The sequence below is a fragment of the Xyrauchen texanus genome, chromosome 25 (assembly GCF_025860055.1).
Source record: "Xyrauchen texanus isolate HMW12.3.18 chromosome 25, RBS_HiC_50CHRs, whole genome shotgun sequence".
Classification (NCBI taxonomy): Eukaryota; Metazoa; Chordata; class Actinopteri; order Cypriniformes; family Catostomidae; genus Xyrauchen; species Xyrauchen texanus.
The window spans coordinates 19,977,576-19,992,317 of NC_068300.1; the positions used below are offsets into that span (position 1 = coordinate 19,977,576).

At 35.4% G+C, this 14,742-nt stretch overlaps 2 protein-coding genes across 2 annotated transcripts; both read left to right on the plus strand.

The window, feature by feature from the left end:
- Positions 1-1,050: 1,050 nt before the first annotated feature.
- fitm2 (fat storage inducing transmembrane protein 2) lies at positions 1,051-4,098 on the plus strand. The gene is made up of 2 exons (XM_052091935.1): positions 1,051-1,271; positions 1,539-4,098. Exons 1-2 carry the CDS (start codon positions 1,099-1,101, stop codon positions 2,125-2,127), a joined length of 762 nt encoding a protein of 253 aa, XP_051947895.1. The 5' UTR covers positions 1,051-1,098; the 3' UTR covers positions 2,128-4,098.
- Positions 4,099-4,582: 484 nt separating this feature from the next.
- On the plus strand, positions 4,583-13,115 carry LOC127619220 (protein lifeguard 2-like). Its single transcript, XM_052092034.1, has 12 exons — positions 4,583-4,742; positions 7,090-7,174; positions 7,568-7,671; positions 7,754-7,818; positions 7,924-7,977; positions 9,082-9,132; positions 9,296-9,335; positions 9,601-9,638; positions 10,187-10,274; positions 10,395-10,490; positions 10,612-10,665; positions 11,776-13,115. The coding sequence occupies exons 1-12, from the start codon at positions 4,728-4,730 to the stop codon at positions 11,926-11,928; spliced, it is 843 nt and encodes a 280-aa protein (XP_051947994.1). The 5' UTR covers positions 4,583-4,727; the 3' UTR covers positions 11,929-13,115.
- The last annotated feature ends 1,627 nt before the right edge of the window (positions 13,116-14,742 follow it).

Here is a 14,742-nt window from a genome sequence, read left to right on the forward strand (position 1 = left end):
TGTTTTTTAAATCAGACTCTATTGTTTCAAAACGTTTTTGTGCATTTTAACTTTTCATCATTTGAAGGGCCTTTGTGTAAGAAAGAAAGTCATTGTGAAATACCGAAAACCTGGGAGGTTTGGTCATACTTAGTAATTAGGTCGTGTCGATGTCATGTGTTTACCTTTCTGTGGTGGAGATTTGTCTCTTGGATATGAATTAGGTCATGGTGACGTTGCTTAGTAGCCTTCCAATGGCGAAGGCATCGCTGATGAATATTAATAGACAAACCCTTTCCGTAGTAGGATCAGAGCCATTATAAACCTGGGCCTACAACGTTAGCGTCAAAACGCAGAGGCACACTGGCGATTATTTTATTTTAATGGATGTCTATGGAGGAGATGCTTCAGCGTGCTGAATAAACTGCTTTTGTGAGGAAACAGCTCACCACTTATTGAATTAACCACCTGTCCACTAATCTTCAACATGTTTTACACTAAACAATCCTTTTGAGATTAACTATTTGTAGCGTGTACTACGATAATATTGCTGTTTTATAAGAGATGTCGGAGTAGAGAATGAAGCGACAGATAGGACTCATTTACGGCATTAAGTGTTTAGTATTAAAATATGCTACATTTTGTATAATTTTGTATTTTATCTATTTAAAAATAATAAATTATAGTATTCAACAATTAAATTAGACTTAAATAAATATTAATGATAAATATATTATATATGTAATTATATTAATGTAATGACTATGACTGATGTTTGTGCCCAATAATATATATATTAGTCCTACTCAAACGTATTCCACAAACATTACCTTCCCAAAATACGTTAACTATCATAGATATATCTGAAAATCTACCACAAGAAAAGGTGCAACGAAAACTTTGAAAAATAAAATAAAAACTGCCGTAAAACTTTGAACGCGGCCCAGTGACGTTAGCTGTTATATGATTGGCCAGAGAAGCCTCGCGTGATCCAAGTTGACTGTAACGCTCTTTACAATGCTAAAAACGCGGAGGTTGAGATCTCGCTATTGAATATCTCTGGTAGGATTCGTAAATTCACCGGCCGCTTTCATTCACACACAGAACATACCGAGCAACATGGCTGCTGTAGGCAGCTTAGTGAACAATCTGGCTTGTCTTTGGAGACAGCCATGTACCCGTACTTATTTACCGCATTTGTTCATTTGCATTTCTTTTATAGGATCGATTTTGAAAAAAATGGACCTTGTGCGGGAGAGCTTCTTCAGTAATAGTAGGAATCTTTTAAATGTGTAAGTACAAGCCTATGTGGCTGCTAGATTACCTAACCAGAACGTATTGAAAGACTTATTGATTTTAGTAGAAATCAATTTATTTCTCAGAAAAGGTAATCATTTGTCTAACCTCAAAAATTACTCATAGGCTTTTTTGCTCTCCTCACGGTCATTAGTTAAATGCTAAACAATAGGCAAGCAGTGTGTCATTGACAACTTCATATGACATTGATGTTTGACTCAAAAGTCATTTCTTCTTTTTTGATTCCATTTTTTTACCTTCAGATATTTTGTGAAAGTTTCATGGGGATGGACCATCGTTTTGCTTCTGCCATTCATCTGTCTCTCCAATTCTTACAACAGAAGCCTTACATTTGTTTTGAGGCGACTGACGTCATTGTTGGTGGCCACATTCATTTGGTATACCTGCACTGAGATTTTTTTCTACATTGAAGACATTTCAGGTTCATGCTATGAGTCCAACACCATGCAAGTCATCCATGGTGAAATAACCACAAAGGCAGTGTGCAAGAAAGCCGGATTTATGTGGGATGGCTTTGACATATCAGGACATTCTTTCATCTTGGCTTACTCTTCTCTTGTGATTGTGGAAGAAATGGTGCCTATTTTGCATTTAACACATGTTTACAGAAACACCCCTCTTGATTGTCTTTATGTGGCACTCAATGTGATTGTGGCCATCTGGATATGGATGTTCGGATGTACGTCAGTGTATTTTCATCATATTATTGACAAGCTACTGGGGACCTCATGTGGAATATTAGGGTGGTATGTAACATATGTTGTTTGGTACCCGAGGCCCTATTCTCCAGGTCTCCCTCCACAACACACTGAGCAGAAACAACATGTTTAGTATGAGAACTAAATACCGGCATAGACCATGCAATCATTGCTACAAGTGCAAGTTACACACTAAAACAATCCTCACATTTTTTTGTGTTTGTCTGTCCCATTGAAATGTCACATAGAACGTTATGAAGGTACATATGAGGTGATGGGCAGCTGGTGTTCCTAAAATGACAATCTGTAATCTGAAAGAAATGTTATGAATGGTTATGGTATGACCATAAAGCGAGGTCACATCCACTGATCCTCATTGTTGCCTTCAAAGGTTCTGTGACTTTACACAGAGGTGGATTAGTAACAGTAAATTTTGCTTATACAAGAGTAGTCTGCTGCTACTGTTTTGTAATCAACCTGCAATCATCAATTTAGCTGCCTTTTGACATTTAAAGGTATCATTCACCCAAAAAGGTAAATTCCAGATGTGGATGATTTCTTTCTTTTGCAGAACACAAACAAAGATTATTAGAAGAATATCTCAGCTCTGTAGGTCCATAAAAAGCAAGTGAATGGTGGACAGAACTTTGAAGCCTCAAAAAAGACAAAGTCAGCATAAATGTAATCCATATGACTCAAATGGTTTAATCAATGTCTTTTGGTTAATTCAAATGGTTTTGGTTAAGAACAGACCAAAATGTAACTCCTTTTTCACTGTACATCTTGCCATTGCAGTCTCTACGCACAATCATGATTTCAAGCTCGATTATACTTACTATTGATGACACGTGCAGAGCACTAGATCGAGCTATAGGAAGTGTAATTGAGCTTGAAATCATGATTTGTCAACCAAAACCAACTGGATCTCATCAGAAGACATTGATTAAACCACTAGTGTCTGATGGATTACTTTTATTCTGACTTTATCTGATTTTTGGAGCTTCAAAAGCCTGATCACCATTGTAAAGAAAGTCATACACATCTGGTATGGCTTGAGGGGAGTAAATGATTAGAGAATTTTCATTTTTTGGGTGAACTATCCCTTTATTATTTGGTAGATTTGTTTATCCCTTTACACAAACATGCAATATTTATGTATTAATTTTAAACAAAATGTGGTGATTCTGTCTGAAAAAACTGGAGGACAGAGAATTTTTAAGATGCAGTGTAATGAATGTATGCCATATACTTGTATTGAGTTTGAACATAACCATTTATGTGTGACATGCTATCATTTTGTGTCACTTTGACCCAGAAACACATTTCAAGTTTTAAAAGCAAAATGATTCTCTGCTTTCTAAAGATATATTATTTTTCATATTATAATGTTATGTTAGTAATTATATAACTATATTATATTTATATTATTTGAATATGTTTCTTATCCAAATTGTTCCCATAATGTAATCATTTAAATGTGGGTTCATACTTGACTTTTTATTTTAGTGCATAATAACTCAAAATGAGTTTCTGGGTCAAAGTCAAAATGATGGAGCAGTTCCCATATGTTTTATAATTTGTCTGAAAGCCAAGCTGTTCATTAATATGTGCCATTCCTAGATAAGACATAAATTATGTTGGTGATTTATTGACTTCTAATACCGTCTCATTCTTTGTCACAGATGAGTGTTAAAAGACTGTGATATTTACCACAGGAAAAATGGCATCACCTGAACTTTTCGTATTTCATCCTATTTGGAATATTATAAGAAAATCGAATGTATTGTAATGGGGGACCTTACTGTTATTGAACTGTTTCAGAGTAGACCCTTTGCTTGCAAAATCCAGAATGTTTAGTTTGTTGATCATATTTCTTACAGGTTTGAGGAACAATGCAAATGAAACGTAAATTAATTATATGGAGGACACCTTCATTAGCCATTTCATCAATCAGTTTTTATAATTGCAATATATAATACTTACAATATTTTTATTGTAAGTATTCTAAAGGAACAAAAATCAACATGTAGTTGCAAATCAATATTGTACTGTTTCCATTTTAACTGAATACAATGTCCGAGTATGTAGGCTTTGTTAGTATAGCAACACATCACTAAGATTAATCCTTTTTATCTTATTCTTAAGGTGAATTGATGTTGTTTGAATGAATAAACATCGAACTAAGAACCTTTAGGTAACATTTTGCCTTATTTTGTCTTGTTTGATTGCAAATCACCTAAATTCTAAGTTTTCTGTACAATCTCAAAGTAAGATAATGTAAACTGAATGAAATATCTTGCTAAAATTGTTCCTCCCCCTTTCATTCCTCCACACTTTTTGGTGCTATGCAAAAATTCTGGATTTCTCTGGACAAATGTTGCAGCACCAATTCACAGTTTAATGCACATCATGGGTGAAAGGCAGACCCCCTGCTCTGCCAGTGTGATTGGTACAGTCCATGCCTCAGTCAATGGTGCTTTAATATCTAGATGTTGCTAGAATGTGCCTTTTACAGTAAGGGAGGGGGTTTGACTTCATAGACCTGATAAGCTGAAGGATTGGTTTATTACAGCATTGGAGGGGTTTGTTTTAAGAAGCAGAAATAGGCAGCATCATCTTCACAGTCTGCGTAGAGCTTCCCAGACAGGTGCAGAGAGACTAAACACAAAGGAACATCTTGACTGACAAAAAGGAGTTTTCTTAGTAAACCAAATTAAATTCTAAACTGTTACAATGACCCAGGGAAAGGTAAGCTCCTAACCTTTCATTTTTCCCTGTGTTTAAGATTTTGTTATATTGTCAACTGTCACATAATTTCTGTTTTAATGACAAAATCCAGTGGGACTGAAAAAAGCTGTCATGTTTTGGATTCGTGTCTGATGGTGTTGAACTGTGGATCCTAAATTTAGATAGTTTATATAATTTTTTTAAATATAATAATTATTATTATTAATATTATTTCATATGTCTTGCTGTTATATGGCAGTGATCAACCATAAAATACTAACTACAAAGATTGCCGCGGGGGTGCTGCGGAAGGGGGGTGTGTTGGTACAAAGCTGCGCACTTTTCAAGTACTCCAGATTGCAGTCTGGATGATGGGGCGTTCCGACATATGTAGCCCCGCCCATATCTGATTTGATTGGTTTAAACGTGTCGCCTTGCCCCATCGTCTCCGAAAATGATCTTAATTTTAAGATTTAGTCCCTGACTAAAAAATAAACGCTGAAGTAATCATTTTAGTTGACGATTATGTGGAAAAATAACAAACGTGCCAGTCTATGGAGTAGATTAACTAGGAGGCTATTCGAATTTTTAGAAGTTATGGTATTTTAAATCCATTTAGGGACTGTTATCAATTTCCAGTGTTTAAACAGTTTAGGATCTGTTGCTCTGTATTTTTTACTGAAACAACGTGTTAAGGGCGCATTCTGACTAGCATGCTCAAGTTTACCTGCAGTCTTTGCTTAAGTGTGCAAATGTAAGTTGTAAAGTTTTAGTTCTAGCTACAGCTGACAGTCTTGTACAGTTACAGGACATGTTTACAACCCTCAATATTTTGGTAATTGATTAGCATACACGTCGTTAAAAAGAATACTGTAAAACAGAATCAGACTGTTTTTAAATAACTTCTTATTTAATAAGAATTATTTAATTCTACTTATTATTATTATTTGTAAATACACGCATACACTTCTTTGATTTTGGCTGCATCACCGACAGAATCCATACAGTTCCCAATCCCACAGTTATGAAGGTAGAAAATCTTTTCTCACACAATGGGGTTATTTTGTGCAATATATTTATTTTCGCCGGAGATATTTTAGGCCAAGCTTTGGTTCTGTTTAACTGGACTAATTTAACTACACATGCACCTAAAGAGATCTTTTAATTTACTGTTAATAAGGTGTGTTCTCAGCTGCTATTGCGTTAAGTGGATCAGGATATTAAGGAGGAAATCCTCTTTAAAGGTGGCTTAATTGTTGTGATGCAGTAGTCTCTCCGATTACATTGGCTGTGTCTCATTTGGAAGGCTGTGTCCTCCGGATGTCGCATTTGTCGGCCGCATACGTCATCGAGCCGGCTCATTTCAGAAATGCGAGTGGGACACTTCGAATGCAACCTTCTTTCATGTGAGTTCGGAGGATGCATGAGGTGTATCCTTCATGGGCACTCATAACCCACAATTATTTGCTTCAATGGAAATGTACAAATTAATAAATGACGCCAATTTACCTGTAAATATGATGTTCAAACGCAAGGAATGATAATTCCAAAATTGAAGTAGTCTACCTCAGTAGATGGGTGCAGATTATATAACATGTAGGCTATAACTATATGAATATATCATTAAAATAAAGTATTAGACTACAACTACACCTGTAAAATCAATTTTCTATTCTCTTTACATAATTATAACTCTCCTAAACTGTACCTCATTCCCTTCCAGAGGGAATTTGTTCCCTTCTCACACAAAGTGCTCGCGCTTGTTAAAGAGTGACGTGCTGCCATAGCAACAACGTTACGTTCCGCTTCCGTTTGTCCTACGAAGGCCGCCTCGATTAAACGAGGCTTGTTAAAAGGACACTGCAAATATACTGCAGCCTTTAAAGGACGCGTCCTAGCATGTAGCCTTCCACACAAGGCACACCCAGTGACTCAGTCATTCACAAGTAATGGCCAGATAAATTACTACCTAGCCTATAGTAGAGTACATTCAAAGGGTGTGACTTAACAGACATTGAGGTAAGGAGACCTCAATGTCTGTTAAGTCACTCCCTTTGAATGTACAGTGATTCACCAATGGATGCACAATAAGCCAGTAATATCACAAACAATCAGACTCATTTTGATGGATATGTGGAATTTAAAATCAGATAATACATTTAAAGTAATTTCAGTTCAGCATAAATAAGACCATTTACCTCAGAATTTGAAGTAGGCCTACAGTATATAACCAGTGAAACCTGTGAAAGCATGAGAATATGATGCAAGACATTATAAATGCTAATTTTGAGCATCTCACATGTTTTATAAATGCCAAGCCAATCGAATAAAATAAATAATTAAGATATGATTTTAAATATGTTTACAGGTTCCAGTAACAAACAAGTCGAACAATGGCTTAGATGTCCAGACAATGCCCCCAGCTCCTCCAAGTTATGCGGAGGCGATTGCTGGTAATTTCAACCTTTTTTCCCTTTGTACTCTTGATGTAAAATGTTGAAACTGATCTTACACTAGAATGACTATAAATTCAGTGAATTCAAATGAAATTTGCTCACTAGGCAGGGGATATAGCAAAATAAGGCCTGACAAAGTTCGTCTTCAGGGTCTTGAGTCACCTTGAAAGGGGTTTATTTTTTTCAAATATTCAGAAATATCATATCGCTAGATGATCAATCGAGTATTTCTGAGAGCAGTTAAATCAAAACCATGATTGAATCATTTATTATGCCACCTATATGGTTTGAGATTAAACTGCAGCACAACGTTTGCCAAACCAGTGAGATACAACATTAAGGATGTTTTCAAGAACACTTGTGAGAAACAATGTTTTCTTTTTTTGTTAGATGATGGAAGTCCATGTTATAGTGGAGCCTACACTGGTGATGGTGAGATGCTCACAGAGTTCAGCTGGGATGACCAAAACATCAGGAGGATATTCATCCGCAAGGTATTGTTGCCAAGATCTGTTGAGTGATCCTGATATGCTGTGGACGATATGGGGAGAATTAATGTACAAATATTTCTTGTAGGTGTACAGCATCCTGATGCTCCAGCTCACTGTAACAGCTGCCTTTGTGGCCATTTTTGTTTTCTGGTCAGTTTGTATGCTTGCCCTTCAAAGAGGATAACAAACCTTTATAATACATTATTTTGATTTTGTTTTTTACTTAATTACAAATATGTCTTATCTGTGTTGCAGTGAACCAGTGAAAAATTACATCCAAGCCAACCCTGGCTGGTACTGGGCATCATAGTAAGTCAAATTATTTACTTTGAGTAGACTTTTTAAAATGTAAATCTTAAACATACCTTTACTTTGAATTTAGACAGTGTAGAAAATTGAAATACATCAAATTGTACAGTAATGTAGTGGTGGAGCCAGGTAATGTTTAAATTAGATACTTTATATTAGATACGTATCTTTAACTACTTCGTACTAAAGAATTTGATACAATGTACTTATAATGTACACACGTGTTTGTGGAGCGGAGGGGGGCGGAGCCGGGTCGGAATATCGCGCCCCGTCCCCAATCGGCCTGATGAGGCGCGCGAGGGATAAAGGCGGCCGGTGACGATGGTTCGAGAGAGAGAATTACGGGCATGTCCGTCGTGTGTGTGTGTGTGTGTGTGTGTGTGTGTGTTTGTGCTTTTGGCACCAATGTAACACTGTTAAGGATGGGCAAGGAAGAGGCGAGAACCGGCTTGTCAACATAAATCATTATTTAATGCAAACTTAAACCTTAAGCACAAACATAAACAAACACACACACGACGGACATGCCCGTAATTCTCTCTCTCTCTCTCTCGAACCATCGTCACCGGCCGCCTTTAACCCCCTCCGCTCCACAGTGTTGTTGCATGGATCCTTTTCTCACATAGTGCCAGGCCCTCAGCAGCTGAATTAGAAATCCCATCAGAGCTGTGGTAACTTGTGCTCTAAATCTATTTCCAGGGTAATAAAATACAAAGTTAAATGTTAGAAATTTACACTAAATAGATAAGAAAATTATATTGCTAAATAAGGTGGAAACGCTTCATCGCCGCCTGTGAAAAGTACTTACATTTGAAGTACCTGCATTTAATTATAAATGTAATTACACTGTTAAACTTACCCCAACTCTTATCCTAAACCCTACTTCTAAATCTACCCATACCTCGACCTCAGTTGCAGCTAATGTGAATCTTGGCAGAACATGTAGTTACATAATAATTACATTTCATTGTTTGTACTTTAATGTTAGTAAATAGTAGTTAAAGACACCTATATAAAGTGCTACTGTAGTCTTTTATATATTTTTATACATTTTTATGCACTGTAACTTTATTAAGGCTTGATTGTGTCTTTTTCTCTCAATAGTATCGTGTTTTTTGTAACATATCTGACCCTGTCCTGCTGCCGTGGACCTCGGTGAGTGTATCTGGATAAATTAAGACAGGTTCTTGCATTGTACATCAATAATGAGCTGGAACTGAATGGCAGCTTGTATTATAAACTCAACACACTTGACCTATGGGTGTTCAATCACATTCAACATGCTCATGAATTTCTATCCTTGTTTTCACATCAAAAGGAGGCAGTTTCCATGGAACCTGATTCTGCTCATAATCTTTGTGAGTATTAAAACAACCAGAGCAACAAGTCTTTTGTTCCTTCAGATATATCAAGGTGTAATAATCAACCAATAGGTAGAGGTTTAGGTTACAGCATGCAATGCATCATTACTCTGTTTTTGTCTATTGAAATGGAAGTTTTTGACCAATCCTACTTGCTATAGAGGTTATTAAAGGCTAGTTTAATCTAGTTGATATTCATCATAAAATATGTACATATAAAAGGAATAATGTATATTAAAACATTTAATCTCTTCTGTTCCAGACTCTGTCTCTTTCCTACATGACAGGGATGATGTCCAGGTACAGCCTGTGTGCGGCCGCGTACGTGCATGCGTGCACGTGTGTATTTGTGTGTGTGTGTGTGTGTGTATGTGTGTGTGTGTCTGCACCATATTTGTATGCACACTAACAACAAACTTTGAGTATGGCCACCTATATTATGGACATTTTACAATTCATTTACATAACATATTTGCATCATAACTACATATTTACATATGTACACAGAATGGTGAATATTAAAGGGTTTGTTCACCCAAACATTAACATTCTAAAGACCTTCTTCCTTCCATGGAACAAAAGCAAAGACATGACATGGCATTCAATGGAGGCTAAGGCCATCAGTCCCTAACATTCTGCCCAACATTTCCAAGTTCAATGGAAGAAAAAAAGTCCCATTGGTTTGGAACAGCATGTTTGTGAATGTGAATGATGTGAATGAGTGAATGATGACAGAAATTTCATTTGTGGGAGAATGATCCCTTTTAAATCTAATCTTTTTACTTTTAGCACGATATACAGTACATTTTTCCTATTTATCTAATTTCCCTCTCCCTCTTTCTGTTTAGCTACTACAATACAACATCTGTAATCATCTGTCTGGGTATTACTGCCTTAGTGTGTCTTGCTATAACCATCCTTAGCTTTCTAACCAAGGTTAGTACTTCTTTGCAAAGTCAGACATCTATCCACTTCAACTGAATTTGATACTTTTTAACTTTTCCAGGAATATATTTATTTAGATGCTAGATCAGAAAAATGTTTGTCATTTTACAGATCGATATTACTTCATGTCGAGGTGTGCTATTAGTTTTCTGCACAGCTATGTTGTTTTGTGGGATTGTCCTGGCATTCATCCTTCCCTTTGGATATGTAAGTACCAATTCCATAGATCAGATGATTGTTGGATTTATTATGCACTGTTCTGGGCTTTATAATTGAAATAAGAAATGAGAATATACTGTACTTTCTCAAAGCTTTCTCTCTTTTCCAGGTTCCATGGTTGCAGGTTGTTTATGCTGCCTTGGGAGCAATACTGTTCTGCATGGTAAAGTATTTCCTCCCTGTTAATATAGATAAGTCTCATAATACTATGTGATATCTAATAATGCTACGTTGTCTATTAATATGTATATTTTCAATCGTGTACTGTTTATGCAATATTTTGATTTGATGACATAGAATTATATTTGTTAAAGAAATAACAACAATGATTGAGTAATTAAACAAATACATTAGTTAGAGGGATAGTTTAAAAAAAAATAATAATAATTCTGTCATAATTTACTCCCCTCATGTTGTTCCAAATCCTTTCATTTATTTTCCGGGGCACAGAAAAGATCTTAGACAGCATTTTATGGAATAACAGCCTCAGTCACCCTTCAGTTTCATTGTATTTTTTTTGGCAGAATAACAAAGAAAGTTATGCTTATGAAAGTGGTGATAGTTCTCCCAAAAATGTATATTCTTTCATCATGTACTCACCCTCAAGCCATCCCAGATGTGTATGATTTACCTTCTACACAAACAAAGATTTTTAGAAGAATATCTCAGCTCTGTAGGTCCATACAATGCAAGTGAATGGTGAATCAGACATTTGAAGATCCAAAATTAACATATAGGAAGCATAAAATTAATTCATAAGACTCTAGTGGTTAAATTCATGTCTTCTGAAGTGATTTGATAGGTGTGGGTGAGAAACAGATCAAGTAATTTTTTACTGTAAATCTCCACTTTCACTTTCAGATGTAAGAGTCACCACATGTGAGTAAGTGAAAGTGGAGTTAAAAAGAAACTTCAGTATTGATCTTTTTCTCACCCACACCTATCATATTACTTCAGAAGACATGGATTTAACCACTGGATTACTTTTATATTTCCTTTATGTGCCTTTTACTGCACTTAGTCACTTTTATGTGATTTTTGAAGCTTAAAATGTCTGGTCACCATTCACTTGCATTGTAAGTATCAACAGAGCTGAGATATTCCTCATAAAAATCTTTGTTTGTGTTCAGCAGATGAAAGAAGGTAATACACATCTGGGACAGCATGAGGGTGAGCAAATGATGAGTGAATGTTATTTTTTGGGTGAACTATCCTTTTAATACACTGAGTGAAATGTAATAGTTATTGTCATCTTTGATCTTTTGTCTTTTAGTTCTTGGCTTTTGACACACAGATGCTGATGGGTAGCAAGCGATACACCATAAGTCCAGAGGAATACATCTTTGCCACCCTCAGCATATACCTGGACATTGTTTATATTTTCTCCTTCTTTCTCCAGTTATTTGGAACTTCTAATCGGGATTGAATGTGCTTTTAAACCTGAAGTTGTTACAGCTCTCTTGATGTGCACAGGCTCCTGACTTTCTATTGTCTCCCTGCTCTGTGTGATCCTGTCCTCTGCAGCATGATGTGATCTCCAGTTCAAGCTGCTGTGTATCAAGCTCCTCACCTCAGCCTTTTCCTGCTACAATGTGCCACACATTTATCCTGTAGTGTGATAGAGGTCTTCCATTTCAAATGCAAACGTAAGTGCATTGGTAAAGCTGACAACATACATCTAGTTGTACAAATGTTGTCAGAAAAAAAAAAAATATGAAATACACAGGTGTCGACATCTGTAAACTTCAGTGCATATTAAATGTTTAACATACACTATGCGTACACAAGTTTTTTATGTTTTGAATGGACAAAACCATTAGTAGTGAAAGTGCATTATGCTTTTGCATGAAAGTGAACAATTTTGCCAGATACGTTTGTTGACATAGATCAAGAGTTGAAAATGTTAAGTAGAAATCATCGATCTGTTTAGATATCACTGCATGAGGACATTTTATCATTTTAAACATTTGAAAAAACCATACGTAGAAACTACAGTAGATATTGTACTGAGTATTTCATGAGGTCAATAGCTGGCTGACTGGCTGGATTTGAGGAGTGCATGTATAAATCAAATTAACATTGAGATTATCCAAGTTGCAGTTTCTTTGGTAATCAATGTTTCTATTTGAATTCTATTTGAATTTACCATAAAAAATGTCATTGCAGTAATTTTCACTGCCATTTCATAGTCATTGATTTAATTGTGATACGCTTCATTGAACATTATTTATTTAGCTCATTTTTCATTCCTGAGAGAATAAATGTATCATCTATTTTTGAAGAAAAGGCAAATAATTTTTTTTAAGAAAATGGTTTGTAAATTATTTTTTAAGTGTACATAGTTGCACAATGTTTAATAAAATAGTATGAAACCATTCTAACTGGAATTAATCAGAATGCAGTAGGCATATTACATAATTATTTGTGGCTTTTATCATGGTAACAGTAGAGTTTTGATTGTCTTAAACAGTTTAATAAAGTGGAATAATGAAAATGTATTTTTCACTTGTAAATTGCAAAATCATCAAAAATGGCTTTGTTAGGTTACTTTTTAGCTACTAAAGCAAATTAATGTGAACATTCTTGCATTTCCTCTGAAACAAATAAATAAATGCACCTACTGTACATGTTGTGGGTACTTTGGCTACTTTTTTATATTCATTTATAAATGCAAAAATGTGAATGAATTGAGAGTAAAGCAAGGGACATAAAATGTTAACATTATACCTTAATACAAAGGTATTAACAAATCTGAAATAATAAAAAAATAATAGAACAAAAGAAAAGGGGGACTTTTTATTAATCTTCTAATAAATTAAGGTATTGAGTAATTTGTGCACTTTGGCTCAATGCCAATTGCAGTAGTCTCTGAATATTTAATTAATAAAATAAAACGTGCATCCAGTCTCTAACATTCATAAAACAAATGTCTGTTGTAATTATAGTCCCACATGAACTTACAAAAAGTTTCTTGCTGGCATGGTGTAGAGTACACGGCTAAGAACAATGGTAACTTCATGCTAAATATGCATTTAAATTAATAGGTGTCATTGATGTTCCTTTAATTTGGCTACTATGAAAATTGTATGTATAATTACTCTAATTAATCAACTAATACATACATAACAGGCAATAAACTGTTAAGCATTGTAGCTAATATATATCTTGTATTACATACGAATGAATGGTTATATTTATGTATATAATGTGCTTTTCTGTGTATGGTGAAATTGTTTTCCTATTTAGAAATATAAATTGAAATTATTTGATACCACAAACACCGACAGTAGGCTATATAAAAATATATTTGATATAATAATCGTCCAGTATCCGAGACTGCGATAAGCATAAACACATTCAGTATTTTCACAAAGTTTAATCGCATAAGTTAATAAATATAAATGTAGATATTTACGTTTAGCAGGGAAATACATTTACACCGCAAATTATGGTTACTCCAGAGACGCTTGTGCATCAGCAATATACGCTGGAAATGTTCCGCCCCTTACTGAAACGGAAAATATTATTGGTGTTCGCGTTTGAAATTAACGTTCTGATTGGTGGATCAGATTAGTCGAACTGTCTGTCTTTCCAGTGCCATCAGTTGCGCTCCTGCTTCCCGCTGCTGCGTGCGCGTTTAAAGACAACCGTAGTACACTTTTTAAAATAATATAATAAAAACAAACAAACAAACAAACACACAATTCGGCATCACGTTAGGAGATCGATTAGATTCGATTTTAAGATTAGATCGATAAAGTTCTGGGTCAAAACACTACTCGTTGTATTGGCGGCCACACGTATCATCACTTATTTTATGTGAGCAAACGATAGGTGGGGCCATACGGGGCTGCTTGCGTATATGCCCTAGAGACTACACTACTGCTGCCAGTGTTTTCTGCTATCTGCTAGGGCTAGGCCAGGGGTTTTCAAACTTCGGTGCGGGGACCTCCAGGGGGCAGTAAAGGGGTTCTAGGGGGTCTGTGGAAAAAAATGTAGAAGAAAAAAGTTTGATATTAAGTAATTTGGCATTATTACTGTTTCATTCTGCTTTGTATAGATAGGTTGGAAATCATTATTTATGTTAATGACAGCCATAGGCTTTTTAAATATTTTTTTTTATATAGCCTATGTTATTTTATATATAACCTTGTGTGATTTTATATCTTGAACCTTGGGGTTGTATGGCCATATACTCTGTAAAGCTGCTTTGGAAAAATATTTATTATGAAAGTGCTTT